This window comes from Colletotrichum fructicola, assembly GCF_000319635.2.
Source record: "Colletotrichum fructicola Nara gc5 chromosome Unknown KSG_Nara_v1_contig02, whole genome shotgun sequence".
Taxonomy (NCBI): Eukaryota; Fungi; Ascomycota; class Sordariomycetes; order Glomerellales; family Glomerellaceae; genus Colletotrichum; species Colletotrichum fructicola.
The window spans coordinates 6,668,305-6,680,411 of NW_027094052.1; the positions used below are offsets into that span (position 1 = coordinate 6,668,305).

At 57.2% G+C, this 12,107-nt stretch overlaps 3 protein-coding genes across 3 annotated transcripts; 2 read left to right on the plus strand and 1 right to left on the minus strand.

Moving 5' to 3' along the window:
- Positions 1–158: 158 nt before the first annotated feature.
- Positions 159–1,231, plus strand: MIA40 (Mitochondrial intermembrane space import and assembly protein 40; the record flags this gene model as incomplete). The annotated part of the gene is made up of 3 exons (XM_032022403.1): positions 159–363; positions 432–795; positions 853–1,231. 3 exons carry the CDS (start codon positions 159–161, stop codon positions 1,229–1,231), a joined length of 948 nt encoding a protein of 315 aa, XP_031880625.1.
- Positions 1,232–2,681: 1,450 nt separating this feature from the next.
- On the plus strand, positions 2,682–3,141 carry CGGC5_v004696 (uncharacterized protein; the record flags this gene model as incomplete). Its single annotated transcript, XM_032022402.1, has 2 exons — positions 2,682–3,040; positions 3,111–3,141. 2 exons carry the CDS (start codon positions 2,682–2,684, stop codon positions 3,139–3,141), a joined length of 390 nt encoding a protein of 129 aa, XP_031880704.1.
- Positions 3,142–4,066: 925 nt separating this feature from the next.
- LIMYB (L10-interacting MYB domain-containing protein) lies at positions 4,067–5,419 on the minus strand (the record flags this gene model as incomplete). The annotated part of the gene is made up of 2 exons (XM_032022401.1): positions 4,067–4,927; positions 5,048–5,419. 2 exons carry the CDS (start codon positions 5,417–5,419, stop codon positions 4,067–4,069), a joined length of 1,233 nt encoding a protein of 410 aa, XP_031880703.1.
- Positions 5,420–12,107: the final 6,688 nt, after the last annotated feature.

Consider the following 12,107-nt stretch of genomic DNA (forward strand, 5'->3'; position numbering starts at 1 on the left):
GAAATCGAAGCTTCAATTTTCTTTCCGAATCTGTAGATTACCAACCAAGCTACCGGCTCCTGGACCGCGCCCTCCGCGAATCTAATTGCCTTGCCTCTTCCCCTTTGTCTTCTTACCCCGTCTTTGGTTTCTTTGGTCACTGGTTTTCAGCATTCACAATGTATCGCAGCGCTGTCCGCTCGACGCCCCGCGCCTTGAGCGCCGCCCGCCAATCCGCAATTCGCGCAGCCCCTCGCCGATTCGCTTCGACAGCGCCCGCCGACAAGCCCCGGACATGGAAGAGCTCGGCGTTGAGATGGGGTGCCGCCTTTGGTGCGCTCTACTGGTACAACACCAGCCCAGTCTTCGCCGAGGAGCCCGTCGGTACGTCTGGCATCGCAGTCCTTCTGCAAACGCAAGGGATACATGATTAACTCTGTCCGCGACACCAGCCCGCACGATTCCCGCGCCCTCCCAGTTTTCCGATGCCGACCTGACCACCGTTGACGCCATCGTCGAAGAGAAGCGCAAGCGCGCGATTGTGAAGGCGGAGCAGCCCAAGCCCGCTCCTGCGGCCGACAACGCACAGGCGATTCAGACCGAGGGCGAGCCGGCGCCCGGTTCTCCCGAGGCCCTGGAGGCGGAGGCCGACCAGCAGGGTGCTTTCAATCCCGAGACGGGCGAGATCAACTGGGACTGCCCGTGCCTCGGCGGCATGGCCGACGGACCCTGTGGCGAGGAGTTCAAGGCTGCCTTCAGCTGCTTCGTCTACTCCAAGGAGGAGCCCAAGGGCATGGACTGCATTGAGAAGTTCCAGTACGTTTACATCAATCCACATGGTCATGGTTATACGGATATGCTAACTATTCGTAGGGGAATGCAGACATGTTTCCGCAAGTACCCCGACGTCTACGGTGCTGAGCTTGCCGACGACGAGGAAGGCCCCGCCCCCGACGATGCCCAGCCCACTCTCGACGCCAACGCCGATGCTTCCATCCCGCCCGCCGCCGAAGAGAAGAAGGAGGCTCCCAAGGAGGCCAAGCAGGAAGCACCCAAGGAGACGAAGACCGAGGCCCCCAAGGCCGAGATCAAGAGCGACTCTGAGATCAAGAAGGTCGAGATCAAGGCCGAGCCCGAGAAGAAGGAGACGGAGAAGAAGACCAAGCCCAAGAAGGCTGTCAAGGTCGACAGCGTTGACCTCACCAAGTCCAACACCGCGGCGACGGATGCCACTGCGGCGAACGACAACTAAACAAAAACAAAAACATCTCCACACCTTTTTTACCACTGTAGAAATCTGTGCACGTGGACGGCAGGGATTAGATGCGGACCTCGATGAGGAAAGATGTGGACGCAGCAAAAGAGGCAGCTAATGACGAGCATGACGGGAAAATCCGGGCATATTCTGCGTGTACCATAATCGTGTACAAAGTGTATCAGTAGGAACCAACAACCACGCAAAACAACCACAACCAAGAACAATAGACATACACACACACATCTCCAAAGATGTTTTTCTTTTGTCTGAAAGTAGTATGTCAATATGTGTCATTTATGTGACTGGGTGGGTATTCTTGCGGGTGGGAATAGCCTCACATCGCCCAGCAACGAACACGACAGCATGACTCTTTCGTCTCCCTCTGGGTCCATCAGCCCAGAGCCGTGGGTAGCAGCACGAACAACACTGCAAACCTCTGTTATTAATGGGCACCCGTCCACCCAATCCCACGCGGGCCCCCGTCCTTACAAGGCCCGCTGCATGACAGCGTTCCTGGCCGTTTCCCGGCTTGTTCCCCGGGTCTAGGCCGAACACCCCCATCGCAGAGTGGAGGTATGACGTTGTGATTGGCCGGGAGCTGCACCAGAGTGAGGTGTCCCAAGCTCCCGAGCCGCATACGTCATTGGTCTCCCAGGTTTCCCACGCGCCAACCAAGATCAAGGAAAGCTCGAATCTGTGAGGGGGAGCGAAATTGTTGTACCTTACCTGCACCTGATGACTTGGCCGTGACCAGCTCACGGTGCAGCTGAGGAGTGTGGTTTGACCACCACCTCACTTACCGCATCTAGGTACCTACACTACTGCGTCCCTACCTACCTACCAACCAACCTGACGACCTGACGACCCGCCCCGGTGCGCCATCGTTTTACCGCGCCTATTGCCCTTGGCTTCGCAATTTTCCCTCCCCCTCCCGATTCTCGACTTTTCCCTCCTCTTCTCCCGGTTTTCTCCTTCACATGACAGCCACCTCTTAAAAGGCACCTCCCATCATCCATCCCACGTCATTTGCCAGCCTATCACACCTTTTTTCCTCTCGCACACCACCACCACATTCGAAGCTTGCTCTCTCCCATTCAACCTCCATCTCTTCAGCTTCATCCCGCACCAGTAATACACAAGTAGGTTCCTCTATTGACATATTGACATCAAGCGCCTTCTCGTGTGGACTAACGAATAATGCAGTGTCGTACGCCGCCGCCGCAGCCAAGGGCCCCAAGCAGACTCCCGAGGAGGTACGTTGCGAGATCGCGTGATGCTCCTCATCTCCCCTCCAATGTTTACAATGACGCAATACTGTACAAGCAACATGGATAAAAAAAAAAAACCCAACTAACTCCCTCTCCTCCAGGCTGCCGCCCCTCAACCCCCTGAAGTCGCCGTCACCGACTCCGCCGCCTCCACCTCCTCCCTCGTCGACGTCGACATGCCGAGCGTACACACCGTCCCCAACGACTTCCTCGAGCAGGAGATCCAGACCGAGACCCAGGCCGACCGCCGCGACCGCGAGGAGAAGGCCCGCGCCGAGGCCGACCTCGCCAAGAAGAAGGCCGCCAGCAAGGCCCGCAGGGCTGACTCCTGGCTGAAGCGCCAGTTCGCCAGCCTCAGCGACGGCAGCGCCAGCGCCCTCGTTGTCTCCAACCTCGTCGGCGTCGTCGGCCTGAGCGCGTTCCTCGGATACAAGGCGTGGGGTCTCTACGAGCGCGGCCGTCTGTCGTGGCAGAGCGTCGGCCTCGGCCTGGGTATCTTGGGTGTTGTCGGTCTTGGCGAGGGCGTTCTTGGAAAGTAAGTCGCTGGCTCCTCCTTTTTCTCCATGGTGTCATAAAGATCCGATACTGACTATCTTACTTTGCAGCTACCTCTACAAGACCAAGGGCAAGAAATGAAGACAAGTCTGTTGTAATGACACTTGGACTTTTGCGGATGGCTCGGAACTCTTATAATTCTACTCATGGGCATGACATGATTGCAGCGCGGACTCGGGCGCGGGGCGAATTTTAACGTCTTTGACGATATACACGACGTGGAAAGGCTCTCCGCTATGTATGTACTTGGCGTTCAGGGCGAATACGGACACACATGATACTCCTCACCATCTCAACTGAGCTGTCCCACACCAGAAAACATTGCTCGCTTGAATGACTTGCATCTAGGCTCACACACACAGTGTCTTCCCATCCAACCCATCATCCCCATCCCCGTCTACTACTCATATGAGTCATACCCGAGGCTCACTAGTTTCACAGCATCGTTCCGGATTACTTGCCCACATTTTCAATATCGACAATAAGTATTGAATATACTATAATAGAAAAAAAGGAGACCTGACCTGCCTCATTCTCTTACTCTCCATCTCGGCCCGATAATTTCGCCTCCGCTGCTCATCGCTGGTAGTGGTGGTAGTAATATCGTAGAATCGTACAAGACAACAAAAAAAGTAAGGTGTCGCGAAAGCTCAACATCCCAGTCGCTATGCCGTTTGGTTGCTAACTCCTCCAGCCCCAGTTTGAACCTGCCACCCCAGACCGGACACCAAAGAACGCCCTCGCACTTCTGTCAACTTGCGCTTGATCCAGCCTTTCCATCTTGTTCAAAGTGCCCCCAAAAAAGCCTTTGCTAGCCTAGCCTGCCTTTAAAGCCCTGTGCCCCCTGTTGACCATCGCGTACGAGAGGGTCGTCTTAACATCGAAACGCCGTGTCACCACGAATCCTACACTGACGGATCAAGGCTCTTTCGTTTACTCGGCCTTCACCGCCTGCTGTTCTTCTTTTTTTTCGTCACACTCTCCCTCTTTTCTGCCCTGTCCCCCCTCATGCGTTGGGTCGGTTGTTGTGCAGCTCTCTCAGTCGCTTCACCCAGTGGTTGCGCAGCGGCGGAGGCATCTTGCAGAAGATCATGGCCTTGTTGTCATCCGTGAGAGCCTTCTCTGCAATCTTAAGCTGGAGATCCATATCCTCATCGGAAAAGTCACGGAAGAAAATATCAATGGCTTGCTCGGGATATCTGGTTGGGCCCCGGATGGCGTCGGCGATCTTGACCAGCCCATCCTCGAGTAGCTGCTTGCCAACATTCATCATCGAGGCCGTCGTCGCGTCCAGGTTGCTTGCAGACGATGACGCCGAGGCGGAGGCCTGGGCGGGGTTGGCATAGCCAGAAATGCGGCGCCGCTTCTCCACCGGCTGCGCCGTAGGGTGGCCCATTTGCGCCGTCGGGGCCTTGTCGGTTGTCGGGGCATGTTGGGGGAATCGCTTGCGTCCCGTCGCCGTCTCCTCGGGTGGCGTGAGGGCGCTGGTGCCTGCGATGTGCGTCCTAGGCGGGATGGTCGTGGATGTGGGTCTTTGTTGTGGTTGCTGTGTTTGCTGTTGGGGTATCATGGGCTGGTGGATGTTTGCTGCGGGGGTTTGGCTGACGGAGCCGCGGGACTGCGCCGGCTGTTGGTTCACGCCGGACTGTGAAGGCGGGCGATATGGCGGGTCGACCTGGAGATCCAGGACGGCGGTACCCGGCATATCCGGATCCTCGGAGCCCTGGATCACGTCGGGTCCTTTGCGCTTCGGCTTCATGATGCGCTTCGGAGCGCCACCGGAACCAACGACATCCGGATAAAGGATTTCCATGTACTGCTCATGCTCGAAGGGGCGCCCTCGTAGTGCGCGCGACAACGGCTCTTTCTGCGGCAGACGGTCAGCGATAAGGCCCAATATCACAAGAGGAGGTCAAGAACAGCCGGACGGCAGGTTGTGGGGGGGGGGGGGGGCGGAGGAAGCGCGCGCGCGCGCGTGTCGACTTACTTCGATATGCGCTTTCCAGGCCTCCTCGGAGGCGGTGACAGTTCTCGTGGTCGGGTTGTAGAGGAACTCGGGGTCTTCGCGCAAGCCGCGCCAGAGGCGAAACTTTTTGCGCGCGTTGTCGGACTTGTTTACGAGATGGCTCTTTGTGGGGTATGCGCCATGTTTCTCGCGCAAGGCGGTAGCAGCGCGATCCCAGGCATCAGCCTTGAAAGAGTGGTTCTCGCGAAGGCCCAGCTGGACAGAATCGCAGAGGGAGCGGAAGAAGGTGGCCTCGTAGGCGGGAGTCCAGCTGAAGCGCGGTGCGCGCTTGTCGCGATCACCTCCGGCGGCGCCGGATGGGCCGTCAGGGCCGGTGAACTCGTCGTCCGACATTGAGGCCTTTTGAAGGGAGAGCGACGGGAGGGCGTCGACGATGAGTCGGGGAGAGGTGGAGGGACAGCTCGGGGTCTAGTGGCCCCAGAGATGTCGACGGGAACGGATGATATCGATAGGATGGCAGTGGGAAAATGGATCCGGGTGTCTTGGACCCTGAACGGCGATGTGGCCGTGTGCCGGGTTCGGAGATTGAGGAGTCGCTGAACGGGGGGGGCACAACGGTGGGCGACGTTTGACGTGAGCAAGACACACCGAGACCGACGACAGGACGGTCAAGTCTCGACGGTGAGGTGCGGTACGGATGGTCAAGTCGAAGGTCAGACAGGACCAGTAGGTAATTGTGTGGATGGATGGAGGGACGGTGGATTGGGGGTGTGGGTGCGGTGCGGTGCGTTGCGGTACACGCCGTGTGTGGGCGTGGACGGGACGTGACGAGTTGAGTGGGCGTGTGACCCGACCGTAGCAGGTGGTCCCCTCAGCAAAAAGTAGGTAGCACGTAGGTAGCTACCACCGTTGGGTATCCGTAGGGAGGGACGAATAGGTACGGTATCCGTACGGATAGTGTTCGTCGAGGTTTGCGCGGGAAGCGAAGCGAAGCGAAACGAGCGAGCGGGCGGGCGGGCAGCAGTCAGGCGTTGGAGCGAGCGAGCGTTGCGCGTGGGGAAGAACAGCGTGCGAAACGAACAACGACAGACCTCCCTCTTGTTTGGCTGGCTGCAGATGCCGCTGCGTTGGCTAAGGCATGGATGTAGAACGGTACGGATAGATTTCTGCCAAAAATGCGCAATTCGATGCCTACATTAGGCGGGCAGATTGGAATGGAACGGGCAAGCAAGCAACAAATCAACGAGGCTGGCGGTTGGCGGGCTGGAGGAGGAGCTGAACTGTGAACTGTGAACCTATGGATCCATACCTACCTTAGGTTCCTTACGGGCTACGGATAGGTTCTGCTGCCGCTGCTGCCCAGTGCCCCCCGCCTTACGTCCGGGTCCGGGAGAGGTCAGGTAGAGGGCGGCACGCACCAGTCATGGAACACCTCACACAGTCTGGCGCGAGTCGGGCGCAAGTCACGCCTTCCCTCTCAGTGGTTCCTTCCCTTGGGCTGCAGCGGGTGGGCCAGTCACAGTCAGTCAGTCACACACAAAAGTGACCTAAGAGGGCCCGAACGGGGTTGGTTGGTTGGGACTCGGTCCAGAACCAGTCATGTGTCTGGACCCTCCCTCGGATGCTGGATGGTCCCCGTTTCTCGCCAGACTGACGTGCCCTCTGATTGGCTGTTGCAGGGTTTCTTTCCCGCTTTCCGCGCGAACCGAGCTTCATCCGTGGCACGGGCCAGATCACGTGGGGGCCAAGGCCCTGATTGGGATGCAACACTGGCAGTAATGTTTGTCATCCCGTGCACAGACCACACCCAATGGCTCTTGCTGCCTGAGGTGTCAGGAGAGGACCATCCAGGTGTCGTGCTGTGTGGCGGTGCTTCGGACCTTTCTTTCCACTTGCCACAATGAGGCTGACGCTGTCCCTCCTCCTCCATCCCCCGGTGCCGAGGTGCTCCCCTTCCCCTCCACATCCCCAGAGGTCACATTTCCAGCATTCGACCGGTGCATCGCCTCCGCCTGCCCTGTCCTCACTGCCGGCTTGGCAGAAACACCAAGACAGATCGCTCAAACATACCGCAGACGTCTTATTACACTCATTCACTTTCCACCGGCCACAGGCACCGCACCTAGTAATGTGGGTGCTGTCCTGCAAGCCCGTTTCCTCCCGCCTGCTTTTTTATCCTTTCCACTTTAACGACCTGTCCTGCATGTCTGCATGTCAGTCAAGCTTTTCTTGTCGTCACCCCCGCCTAGGTCAATCGGGACGCAAATGGCCAAGAGAAGGAAGCTTCAAGGACCGTTGGTTTCCACCATTGGAGGCTGGTCGGTCGTAGTCCCCTGAGTTGGATCCCTCGTCGCCCTGCAGATGATCACCATCGCCAAGCGATCGCAGTCGCAGTCGCTCGCAGTCGGGGTCGCAGTCGGGGTCGCAGTCCGCCGGAGCCGCATCAGCCATATGCCTCACGTCACCACCTCACATGCTTCGACGACAGGTAAATAAGCAGCGACATCCTCGGGCTTTATAGAATACATCGGATTTCCGAACACGAGAATGCCAAAAACTGCCACAACCGGTGCCACCCAACGACCGGTCGGTTCTCTGCATGTCGCTGACTCTCTTCCCCTCCTCTCGCGACACCGAAAGATACCCCCGACTACGCCCAGTGACCTGCCTGCCAAGTTGCCAAGCGATTCGGTCTCTTGAGTAAGTCCGGCCTTACTAACGTTCGAACGACAAACGACCGAATTACTCGATAAGAGCCTCCACGGCAGCCACCTACCACGCCTCCAACCATCAGCACATATAACGACATCATCGTTCAATGACTCTCCGAGCCTAAAGCCGAGGCGAGCCTGGCTGGCCCTTGAACGTCCTCCACATTCGCCTTTTTTAGGTTGGGTTTTAGAGTTGCTTCCTCCGACATGACAACCTACGCGTACTGATCCCGAGGCACGCGGCTGTTCAGATGATGGCGGCCAGCGAGCCCACTCATGACTTACAGAGACACCCAAATTACGGTTGATCTCATCTTGTCCAATGCCTGCCGCAGGGTCCAGTTTCTGCGCAACGTGACGGGCCAACCTTATAGTCGCCTGTCTTGCCCTACGGAGTACAGGTTCACTATGCCATTGCCAATTGCGCGCATGACATGGGCCGGAGTCCTTGAACATGGCAGCGAAGCAAGGCAAGGCATGGCTCATGCAGACCTTGCCTATGGAAGATGAGATATTATTTCCTTTCCAGTAGTTCCATCTGGTGGCCCTTGATCGTCCCTGAGATGGGGCGCTGCGCTGAATAGCAGGTCGCAACAACGTCGAATCTTTTGAGGCGAAGCGCATCAGGTTCAGCATCAGCCGCCGCCATCGTCACAAACATGAAATGGGAACAGACATCGGTTGGCCATTCGAGGTTCCATCCTCAGCCAAGCCGCGTTTCTCGAGAACAAACAGAATTGCAAATCGTGTTGCAAGGCCATCACGTCTCTGACACCTCAAACCCAGTCAACTGAGAGCACATTACTCTGCGGTGTGGTGTGTGGGCAGGGCATGCCCATGTTGGAGGCGTTCATAGTTTGTCATCCTTCTTGGCTGCGGCGCAAACATGCAGCTGCACGGCTTGACACTGTCGTGCTCTCCCTCTACTCAGTATCGCTTTCTCGGTGGCTGCGGCTCAGAGTTCTGCCTTCAGTCAGTCAGTCATCGGCAGACTCAGCAACTGCACTTCAAAGTCAGCAGCCACCTCATATTTCGCATGCCTATTCGTTCTATCATTCGCACGCCCACGAGGCCCCATGCATGTCGCTGCCCGGGCGCATGTGCCGCTCGGAACATTTGGCCGGCTCGGAAGGGCGAAGTGACTGGGATTCCGCCGCACAGCGCTGTCTCAGAATGTTCAGTGGACCGTTTCAGGGCCTGTCAGCCTGTCCACTTGGGGACGTCGACCAGAGAGGGACACACACAGGACCTCCCCACCCGGCCTGGCCGCGGCCTCCAACTAGGCGTTGCCATTGCATCCATGTTGGATGATGTGGATGATGGATTTGCATCTCTGCTGCAGCAGCACCATCAACCGCCCGCGAACTTGGAGAGACCCAGACGCCTCTGGCCACCATCGACCGATTGGGTCTCGCTGCCCCTGGTGCCGTCTCCGAAGGGACCCTCACCCAGGGCTACGACGACGCTGCTTCCAAACGTTCCAAACGATGGCCGAAGAGGCCGTTTATCCGGGCCCTGCGTCAGCAGACTGTCAGTGAGTTGCCGAGTTGCCTGTACCTTTCATATCGCCTCTCCTGAAGCTCCCTGTCCAAGACAAAAGGCCATTCAAGGGGTTTCTTCTCAGGAGACGACGGTCGCCGCAAGATGATGAGAACGGGACTCGATGATGGGGACACGGCTCAAAGGGAGGGCTCAACTCGTGAACTCAGGAGGAGCCCACCAACCTGGACGGTAGCTTGACACAAGTCGTGCTGCTCCAAGCGCCTGTCACCTGGCTTGCCTGTATGGTGCTGGCAATCGAGTGGCTGCATGGCATGGCTGGCAGGTTGCGAGAACGACGATGCTTCCCAGAGGCTGTGCTGTGCCTGGCGTGACCTGGGAACAGAGCCCCGAGTTCCCGCAAACACTGACAGTTTTGGCTTTCATGTTCAGCAGCGACGCTCGTTTCCTTTTCGTCCGATTCACGAATACCACTCAAATATTTGGTAGTCGGGACCTAAAAATGTTCGGTATTCCCCTTCCGCAACACCAAAAGCTTAGCACGCCAAGCGTATGGGGGCGTGGATAGATCGCCCTTGGCGACCCAGGCGCGCAAGTCTTGGCTTTCGCCCTCCATCGCTGTTTGCCCATGCCCAGCCAAACCCAGCCAGGCACCATGAGGCTTTCGTTAGCGGCGGGAGAGCAACCATGGGGATCGCTGAAACGCCAAGCGGAAACAACTGCGAAGGCTGTAATTGAACCAACCGACCATCTCAGTCAAGAAGGCCAATGACGAGATTAATCCGGGATACCGTCTGGATGGGAATCTTCCGTCGAACGCGCCCATCTGTCGCCGCTCTCCCGCGCTCGATCCCCTTCCCCTGCTGCGACTGGAAACTGACGTACGGTGTGTCCACCCCCGTCGCAGAAAACTGCCTCTCCTCTCTCATTTGCCTTTTCGTTTCCAACCGCCAAGGGAACTTGGCTGGACTGCCTTTCCAGTCGCAGTCGCATCGACAAGTGGAAACCCGGTTCGTCCTCGCCAGCAGGAGGGATGCCCGTTCCAATACGCAGCGCCAAGAATAGCATCAATACCGCTTTTTCTCCCCTACCTCCCTCCTTCTGCGTTCCTCGTCGGATATCCGCCGCCGTCCGCCTTTGTCAGTGTTTTATCTGAAGAAAAGAAAAGCAGCCCAAAGTCGACTTAAGCACCTGCAAGGCAGGCATCCAGCATCCATCCAATTCGACATCTCAGTCAATTAATTGGAATAAAGCCTGTGGAGACCCTCGTGGGACACATCTATCTGTTACGTCGTCTAAATGCTTAGCCTCGCTTACTTGGACTAAGGTCAAGGTCAGGCTTCTGGATCCCTTGATCCAGAACAACAACAACACCAGCGACTCTGCTCGGCTCACCGACGCCGCTCGGTGGAGAACACGGGGTCAGGAACTTGTCTGGCCATCTGCAGCAGGACTGGAGAAAATGCAACGGCCCGGCTAGCAGATCCCGAGTGCTTGATTTCTCCTAAGCCACGGCGCTTGTGATCTCTCGAGCAGCACGCTAGCCTACTTGCCCACGCCTACGCAATCAATCTAGCATTGCAAGGCTTAGTTTAGGTCTAACAACGGCGCTGGCTCCGAGGATTTGATGTTGACAGGCGCCTCGCTTTCGTCTTACCGTCGCTCTTTTCCCCGGCGCCCATCCAATCCGCGGTGTTGCCTTCATCCTACCTTCACCGGAGATGAGTACAGAGGAAGAGGGGCCGGGATCACGTCGCCAAGCCAATCTGCCAAAGCATCAACGCTTAATTGGTTCGAACTGAGCTAAATGAGACCTCAACTGACAAACGGCCTCCACGGTCTCGCAGACTTTAACATCCGAAGCACCAACATTCCTTGGCAACTCAGACCTTCCAACGGTTCACAACCAAAGAGAAAGCGAGCGCAAGTACAACCGCGTCGTGTTAGTGAGTAGGAAGACGCATGCCTAGAGGCAAACCACACACACACACACACACGTCCCTTCTCCCTCTCCTCCCTGCCTTCTCATACACACCCACGCACACCCTCAACCCACAGCCCCTGCGCTAGTCTCCCGGCACCGATCGACCGGTATCCCTGTTCTGCATCACAGCTTGGCTCACTGTGGGGTAAGGGGACTCCCCTGCTTGCAACCGATCTACTCCTCGACGTATTCGCAGAATTCCAAACATACTGCCAGATCCACCCCGTTGCCGCAACTCGTGTCTTGGATCCCGACTGGCGGGAGGGACTTCGACCACCGCTGTCTCTGAGATCCTGATCCCAAGCAGACACACACACGCGCGCACGCCCCTTTCGCCTCTTCTCTCTCTGCGTGTGTTCCTCGCCCCTCCTCCAGTCAGGCCCTCGCAGTAGTTCGACCGGTCCAACGCCAGATCCGTTTCCTCCCAGGGCTTGCCCGGCCTGACATGGACGCGCACGCCCTTGTCGACCGGGACAATCTGTGACCAGGGCATCACAACTTGAGACTTGGCCCGCCTGGAGGCTCCAAGCAACGAGCGCACGACGTCGTCGTCCCATTTTTGCAACATGTATAATCCTCGCAACCCATGCCACCCAGTGGCCATCTCTTGAGTTTCCTACTTTGAACATTAACTCGGCCTTTCCACCTCTTCTTTTTCTCTTCTTTTCCTCCGTCCTGGGTCATTCTTCTCTTCTTGGCCACTCCCGTCACCAGTTCCATTCATTCGCGAACTCTTTCTTAATTTCTCTTTACTCTTGAGGGCTCCTGGTGATAGCCCCTCGTCCTTCCTTGACAACCGCGAGCCGCCTGGTGTGGCCTGTTTCTTCCCTTTTTCTTTTACTCCCCCAAGTTTGTAAAGAGTTGTGTCCTGGTGACGGACGATAGA